Below are 8,110 nucleotides of genomic sequence, written 5' to 3'. Positions count from 1 at the left end.
GTCCTCTGCTGCAGCCCCTGTGACTCCAGCTTGTCCAGCGTGGCCTTCTTTCTGGCTGACCCTCCACTGGACCAAGCAGGATGCCCTTTTCCAGGCTTTGCTCTCCCCTGATAGCGTGTCCGTGAGACAGTCTTGCCATCCTTCTTCTGTGGAACATTCCAGCTGTACTTCTTCCAAGGCAGACTGGTTGGTTCTTCTGGTGGGTCACAGCATTTTCAATATTCTCATCAACACTGTGACTCAAATGGATCACCGGACCTTCGGTCTTCTTTATTCACCGTCCGACGTTCACATGCACACGGGGTGAATGCAAAGACCGTGGTTTGAGGCAGGTGCACCTCAGTCGTCAAAGTGACTTCTTTTCTCCCCGACACTTACTTTCAGGAGGTCTTGTGCAGGTTTGCCCAATGCAGTATGTTGTTTCACTACCTGGCTGCTTCTTCCATGAGTGTTGACTGGGGATCCAAGTAAAATGAAGTCCTTGACAACGTCCATCTTTTCCACGTACCATGTTTCCACTACTGGCTCAGTTGTGAGGGTCGGGGTTTCTGTCCACTGAGGTGCCGTCCATTCTGCAGGCTGTGGTCTTGGCTCCTCACCAGGGAGGGCTTCAAGTCCTCCTCGCTTTCAGCAAGCAGGGTTGAGTTAGCGTCTAGCCTTCCTGCAACCCGATGCCATGTTCTTCTTCACATCGTCCAGCTTCTGGGAGTACAATCATATGAGTTATCATGTGGCCCAGCAATTCCACTCCCAAGAGAACTGAAAACAAAAATTCACAGAAAAAGTGGTGCACCAGTGTTCCTTGCAACATGATTCACAATAACCAGAAAGTGAGAACCACTAGAATGCATGTCCATCACCATGCCATCGAGTCATGCATGTGGCAGGCTATCATTGCATTGTCAAAAGAAGTGCAGCTCTGCTAGGCATGCTGTGGGGACAGGACACCGAGTGAGAGAAACAAGACACACAAGGCCACTGTGACCCAGTCACACACAGTCCAGAGACTGAGAGCTCATGAGGGGCCCGGAGACATGGGCACGAGGGCTTCTTTTTTGGGTGATGAAATGTTCTGGAATTAGACATTCTATTTGCACAACATTGTGAATGCACTAAAAATAATTTTGCAATGGGTGATTTTTATGTTATGTGAACTTCAGCTCAATTTAAAAAAAAGCAAAGCAGCAACTCTTCACGTCCAGGTGGTCAGTCTCGAGCTCATTTCAGGCTCTGAGGGCTCTCACTGGGGGTGGGGAATGGGGCTGTCCCTCTGCCCCCTACAGGAAAAGCACACAGCCCACACACAGTTGTGTCCTCAGCCATGGGGAGGCCACCACGAGCCCAGTAAACCAGAACCCTCTCTGGGATCATGACTGCCCTCGCCTGTCCCTATGGAGAGAGCAGGGACCTTGGGTTTTGCGGAATCTCGGTAACCAGTCTTAGGTGAGTCTGCTGGGTACCAGGCAGTAGGCACTTTACCCAAGCTGCCCCAGAACCTGGGAAACTCTAAGTTCAGGGGCTTGTAGGGGCTGAAGAGGAGGGACAACATCCTCCCAGTCAAGGCTTCTTCCTTGTTGGGTGGCTCGGGCAGCCTCGCAGACTGCAGGCTATTTGCCCAGGCCCCACACATGGCAATGACAAATAGCTGCTAGGTCCTCAACCCTACTTGCGCTGCTTCTCCACCCCAAACGCACAGTGCCCTGGGTGTGCTGAGTTGGGGTGGGAGCCCAGGAGGAGCCTTGACTTCCTCCCAATCCCCCAGCTTTGGGAGTTTTCACAGACAGCCCAGCTCCCAAACAGGTCTGCATGGGGGACCTAGCCAGGTGAACGCATGTGACAAGATGCTAGACCATCAAGCTGCCTCTCCTGACGGACCACTAGGGGGGCTCAGCCCTGGGCCCAGCAGGCCTGCTGACCTCCCATCGGCCCTCCACTCACTGAGCATGCACGGTGTCTGTCACGGGGGTGGTGGGTGGTGGTGGTGTCATGGTCACACACCCAAGCCTCGGCAGGCAGTCTGGTCCAGCTCAGAGCCTCCCATGCTGCCTTGGCCTCTCACCCCCAAGGAAGCCTCCATCCCCTTGCACTCAAATTACTGGGGCCCCTTTAGCTCACTTGCTCTAGCCAGTAGTTAGGCCCCTGCTGTCCCCCAGCCTCTAACGAGTGCCCCCTAACTTACCTGACCCTCCCAGGCCAGTCTGTCCCACCCCCTTCCTCCCCTGCTTCTCCTCCAGACCTGCCTCTGCTAACCTGGCTTGGTCTTGGCCCGGCCTGCACCACCACCTTCGCGGGGACCCTGGGCCACCCTGGCCTCTGGCACAAGGCTCTCTGGTTTGGAGACAGGGTCAGAAGGTCCCCGGGTACAGTGTCCAGGTGAAGGGCTGTGGAACTGTGACCCCAGGGCTCCAGCTCTGCCCCTTTAGGCAGGGCAGGGGGCTGACGACTCCTGTGGGAGGCTGGGCGCCCTGCGCCTTACCTTGGCCCCTGCCCCCATCTTCATCAGGGACCACCACATGGCCTTGGTCGAGAAGGCAGGCCGACAGAGCAGCTACACCAGGCTCCTGCATGGTCCCTCTGCAGGTTGGCAGCATCACCCCGAGATATCAATGTGGGCTGGCAGTTAGCAGCCTGATGGCTAGACAGGGACTGAAGGCCAGGACACAAAGCCTGGAGGGTAGATTCCTGGTTCCCTGGCATGGTCCCCATGGGTCAGAGACGAGCTGTTCCCCTCTCCTGTCCCAGGGGAAGCTCTCAGATGATCAACCTGCCCTGAGGAATCTGTCCCCAAGATAAGGGCACCGGCAGCAGGAGGAGGGGCTGCTTCTGCCGCCGCGGCCTGTGGGCTGGGCCCTACCTGCTGCTGAGGCGGTCCAGCTCCTCACAGTCCGCGAGCTCACTCACAGATGGCGCATGGGCCTTCACGGGGCCCAACTCCAACTGGTCCCGTCTCAGCCTCGCTGTCCCTGGGAGCCTGAGTGGGAGCATCCGGGTCTGCCCCAGGGCCTGGGCCGAGGTGCTCAGGGGGTCTGCCCTTGTCCGTGGGCTCCGCTGAGCCTCCTGGGGGACACACCTCCTGCCACTGTGCCTTCAGGGTCCTAGTGAGAAAGTCCAGAAAAGGGCCGCTTCAGACTCACTGACACTGGGGGTGAGGGGGCAGCCTTGGATTCAGAGCAGCCTCTGGCCCTTTTGCCCCGTATGGATGCAGCCACCAGACAGGCGGGGAGGGTCAGAGGGTGCAGCAGGCCTGGAGGGCAGAGAGCATGTGATCCAAGCTACCATATCGTGATGACACCTGCTGGGCCTTGGGCCAACGGGGCAGGGCTAAGCCACCCAAAGCTCTGTGCTTCAGTTTCCTCATTTGAGAGATGGGATGAGGCCCCACCCCATGGTGGTCTGTCACTGGGTTAAGTAACCAGTGTGTGTGAGCTCACAACAGCGGGTGCAGGAGTCCTGCCTCACGCGGATCCTGTGGGACAGTTGTGATGCCCACTGTGGAGAGCAGCAAACCAAGGCCTGAGCAGTGTGAATGACATGTACACAGGGGCCCGGCCAGCCTATGCTGTCCCTGCCCTAGAGCCTCATGGGTGACTGGGCCCAAGGTGACTGGAAGGTGGGCCTGAAGCCTGAGGCTCTCGGGATTTCAAGACAGTCCACACTGCTGCTCAGCTCCCCTCCCCACCCCAAGGTCTCTCCAGAGCCCTCCTAGACACTCACCTCTCCTGCCCCAGGGCAGGGGCTCCTGGGAGCCCTTGGTTCCTGCGAATGTACTCTCGGGAGCGGATGTCAGCCTGTGGGGGCCATGGTGGCAGTGAGGAAGGTGCGAGGGCCTGGACTCTCAAGCTCCCTTTGAACAGCCCTTCCCGCCACCATGCTGACCCGACAGACACGCTGCTGCCTCCACACACAACACTCAGGGGAGGGGAGGGTGGGGCCTGTGCTACCTCCCCCTGCTTGGCCTTCTGGGGCCTTTGGGCCCATTTCGCTTCCTCAGGCCTCAGCTTAGGGTCTCCTCAGGCCTCAGCTAGCATCAACCACGACTCTTGTCCCCAGGAAAGCATTTCCAGAAAGTCCCTTGAAATGTCCAGAGTGAAAGAGCTGTGGGCTCTAGGGGAGGGGCTAACCACTCAAGAGTGGGCAGTGAGTGAGGCCAGGGCAGGGCTCCCGACCCCCAGCCTGCCCTCAGGAGTTCCAGATTAGGCTCAGAGGGTTTAGGCCAATGGGGGTAGGGGTGGGGTGGAGGGAGCCGGTGGCTAACAGGCTGCAGCAGCTAATCCCCAGCTGCTTCTGCTTATGGCAACAAGGTGTCAGCTGGGAAGGGGAGGAGGGGGTTAGAAGCAGATGACCTGGGTGCCCACCCACCAGGTGAGGCAGCCTCCCCCAATTCCTTGCAGCCACCTGGCCTGGCAGAGGGGGGCTGGCCTGGGAAGGAGGGGCTTCGGAGTACCACAGGGTGTGGGTGTGGCTCTCCTTCTCCTGGGAGCAGTCAGGCTGGCAACCTGCACAGAGGGGAGGGGAGGGGAGGGGAGTGGGCCCAGGGGGAAATGGGTTGAGAACATAAACTGTTAGCCTGCCCTGGGTCCGGGGAGTGCACCACACCAGACTGGTTTCATGGTGGTACGACATCTGGCCAACCCTTCTCTGAGGCAGGATATGGGGTCCTTACTCCTTTCAGGTGCTCAGGGGGTATACAGGGCACTTCCTGCCTGCTGTGCCCAGCACATCGACAAGAGGGCACATGGGGCAGGGACAAGAGCTTTGGGGCTTCTTGGGCTGGGCTGGAAGCTTAGGTCTCAGGGGAGTGAGGACACATGTCACCAGCTGTCAAGTAGGACAGCATATGTGAGAGCTGGGCACAGCCCAGGGTAGGAACAGAGAGTGGCGGCGGGTGGTGGGGTGGCTGGCCAGGCTGGGCCCCTCTAGATGGAGTTGCCAGTACCAATTAGGCCTCTTCAGTGGGGGCCAGGGTTTGCAGGCTGCTGTTGCCCCCTGGTGGCCAGATTGCGTACCAGCAGCCAGACTGCAGGCTAGGAAGAGCCCAGGGCTGTCATTAAGGCCACAGGAGATGGAAGGGCAAGCACAGGGAAATGTCTCCATCCAGTTTTGCCTTTCCATCCCTGGACAAGGTGATCTCAGAGCTGGCCAGTGAGGGGCCAAGTGGATGTCGGTCTGTGCAGACAGAGAGCATGGGACTCGTAGCCCAGTCAGCACAGGACTGCTGGCCCCCACACGGTGGTTCTGCTCCAAGCACTGGTGGCCAATCTTAAATCCTGGCCCCTCCAGCATGCACTTCCCTGCCCCATTCTTGCACCTTCCCTCCGGGGCCCTGGAAAATACCTTCCTGCCCCAGGCCTTTGGACCAGGGACCTCTGCTTCTTTCTCTGCAGGCCTCCCTTGGGACCATGGTGTGAGCCCAGGTACTAGGATCCTGTGCTTAGCTGGGCTCCCCACACCCTCGGTTGGGCTGCCTCACCCATCACAGCTCTGAGCCACTGGCGCAGCCCTGCTCCTATGCTGGGCTGAGCTGGGCTTGGCACTGGAACTTTATGATTTGTGTTCCTGGCTGAGGATGGAGGGCCCTGCCCCAGTCTCTGAACACGGGAGCTAACCAGAGCCCTCTTGCCACAGCATGCGCAGATGCCTGCCTGCAGTGGGAATGCGCACACAGGACTTCGGGAGAGCCTAAGGAGTGCCCACCCGCCCAGCCTGGCTGCCCACCTGGCGCACGGGCTCTGGGATGCGGAACCTACAGCAGGCGTGGGTCAGGTGCACGGCGGTCTCCAGGCTTATCTTGTGGCCCACAGAGACATACAGGGGGTTGATGCTGCGGTCGTGGCTCTTCAGGGCCTGGGCCAAAGGGGGTGAGGTCAGACCTCTGGGGTCAAGGCACTGCAGCCCCACTCGCAGGCTGGGGTGGCCTCAAGGTGGGGACCAGAGGCACAGCCACCAGGTCTGGCAATAGGTCCTGGGTGGCAAGCGTGAGCCTGGAGGACTCCCAGCACCCCCATCTTGCAGGACTGGGTTCCCTCCCGTTGCCCACGTCGATGAAGAAGAGCACTTGCCTCCCATCTCAGGCTATGTTGTGTGTTGGCATTCAGGTGTGTGAGTGTGCGTACACATGCAGATGAAGGAGCCCTCAGTACCCCATTGGCTAGTGCCCCCTCAGACCTCCATGTGGTTCTCACACTGGTCAGTTGCTTCACTGACTTGGGACCAAGACAGCACCCTGGCCCCCCAGTGGGGGGCCTGTCTTGGTAGGCATGAGCCCTGGGCCACTCACCATTCCGAGGATGGTCCCCGAGTCCCCTACCAGGGGAAATGTGGCTCCTGCAGCGCGTAGGCATCGAACCTGGAAAGTGAGCACATCGTGAGAAGGGCTTTTTCCTGGGGACAGTGTGGGTGTGCGCGCGTGTGTGTGTGCACACGCACATTTGTGAGTAAGGCAGTCTGAGCTTCAAAAGCTGGAGAAGGCAGTGGGTAGGGAAAAGGGCAGGGTCTTCGTGAGACTGGCAGGCCCCGGCAAGCCCTGCCCACCCCAGAGCTCCTCTGAGCTCAGCTCCACTCATTTCGAAGATGAGGAAACTGAGGTGCAGCAGGGGACGGTGGCTCCCAGTGACTCCACAGGTGATGCCCTAGGCCCGTGGGCTACAACCAACATCTGGCCACAGCCTCTCAGGCCTTTCCTGAAGGCTCAGAGAGTGGGCACACTCCATTCAGCTTGTTCGTAGCTCCTGCCCTGCGGGAAGTGCTCTGGGAGAAAGACCCGGGACATGTGGGGCACCCGGAGCTGTTTCCATGGCAACTGGTTTGGTTGGTTAGGGTTCAACTGACAAACGTTTACTGAGCAGCTGCCTGGAGCAGGCTGTGGAGAGCCAGGACAGGAGGAAAGCTGGCTCCTTGCCCTTAGCCGGCAGTTTGGGGTAAGAGGACTGGTGGCCATCAGGGGAAGGGGCTAGCAGCACGGCCTGGAGGGGTCTGAGTGCCCCCCAGTGTGGCCAGAGGAGAAAAATGAAGGAGAACCGGGCACAGGCTTCCAAATGCCTCAGGTTCATGTAGGTGGGGTCCCAAGAACAGGAGGCTCCCCGCCTGCGTGGGAAGAGCCCCAAGAACTGGAGGCGATGGCTGCTCCGGGTCTAGCACTCCAGCACTTCTGAGCAGGAGCACCACCGCAGGGTGCCTCGGAGAATCGGGCTTCCTTCTCTAGACCAGGGCCTCAAGGGCAGAGAGGAGAGCCAGCAGGCATGGTGGGCTGTGGGGTGCTCCAGAGGTGACGCTCTCTGGGTTCTTTCCCTCGCGACTGGCACAGCACCCCACCCAATGCCCCTGACCTTCTCCTTGTGCTGGTCACTCTTCTCCAGCCCATCCACCTGCAGGAGCTTCTTGGCCACCCCGACGCAGGGCAAGTCTGTGAGGATGCCCAGGTGGCAGGCCACCCCGAAGCCTGTATGGGCAGAGAGGGTATGGGAGGGGAGTGAAGCACTTGAGAATCTCTGAGCTGCCCTCAAGTGATAAGTCCTACTGTGCACCCTGAAGCTGGCCGAGACACTGCACCCCACTTTCAGTGCATTTTCTACATTTTCTAGTCCCTTCCATTAAACCTCTGCCTCTCTTACAGGCCTCCTCCCCATCCTGGGCCTCTGCCAGGCTTGCAAGGGTCCTGACCTGCCCTCTCAATTCCCAGTCCTCCCTCCCTGGTCCTCTCTTTGGGGGGCAGGGTTACCTCGCTGGTGGAGCACCCCGTTTCCATCCACAAGAAGAACCTGGAAGAGCCCAGAGAGAGCTGTCAGGGGCACTGCCCCCATCCCCTGCCTCCTGTGGTCTCCCACCACATCCACAGGCTGGGGCACTGGCCTGGGGCATTAAGCTGGGCTCCTTCTCTTGCAGCCGCTGCACGGCCTCTGCCAGGAAGGGCACTTCTCGGAAGGCCAGGAATCCTGACACATAGGGGGCCTTCAGGTTCACCATGCGACACTCCTCGTACACCACCTGTCATGGCACAAGGAGCAGGTCACAACAATGCCACCCCTCCCTGGGCCCCTCCACCCAGTCGTCCGCTTCACGCCTCTACACTAGTCCTCCTGTCCTATGCCCCCTCGCCCTTCCCTTCTCTGCT

The 8,110-nt window shown here is 59.5% G+C and overlaps 1 protein-coding gene across 3 annotated transcripts in view; it reads right to left on the bottom strand.

Annotated features, from left to right (window-relative positions):
- Positions 1-425: 425 nt before the first annotated feature.
- Positions 426-8,110, bottom strand: part of ENDOV (endonuclease V) — a 14,385-nt gene continuing 6,700 nt past the window's right edge. The window contains exons 3-10 of one of the 3 annotated variants that reach the window (XM_045299886.1): positions 7,849-7,983; positions 7,718-7,757; positions 7,326-7,438; positions 6,278-6,346; positions 5,716-5,844; positions 3,715-3,788; positions 2,855-3,095; positions 426-759 (exon numbers count right to left, since the gene is read on the bottom strand). In XM_045299886.1, the coding sequence (XP_045155821.1) occupies positions 2,894-3,095; positions 3,715-3,788; positions 5,716-5,844; positions 6,278-6,346; positions 7,326-7,438; positions 7,718-7,757; positions 7,849-7,983 (762 nt within the window). In that variant the 3' untranslated portion in view covers positions 426-759; positions 2,855-2,893. Of the gene's footprint in view, positions 760-2,854; positions 3,096-3,714; positions 3,789-4,395; positions 4,497-5,715; positions 5,845-6,277; positions 6,347-7,325; positions 7,439-7,717; positions 7,758-7,848; positions 7,984-8,110 lie in introns of those variants that run through there. The other 2 variants (XM_045299887.1, XM_045299888.1) reach the window with 2 other exon arrangements.

The sequence above is a fragment of the Echinops telfairi genome, unplaced genomic scaffold (genome assembly GCF_000313985.2).
Source record: "Echinops telfairi isolate 266 unplaced genomic scaffold, ASM31398v2 ScPeMD7_7458;HRSCAF=8496, whole genome shotgun sequence".
Taxonomy (NCBI): domain Eukaryota; kingdom Metazoa; phylum Chordata; class Mammalia; order Afrosoricida; family Tenrecidae; genus Echinops; species Echinops telfairi.
The sequence above is the reverse complement of the archived record's forward strand: the minus strand, read 5'-3'. Positions and strand labels throughout refer to the sequence as shown.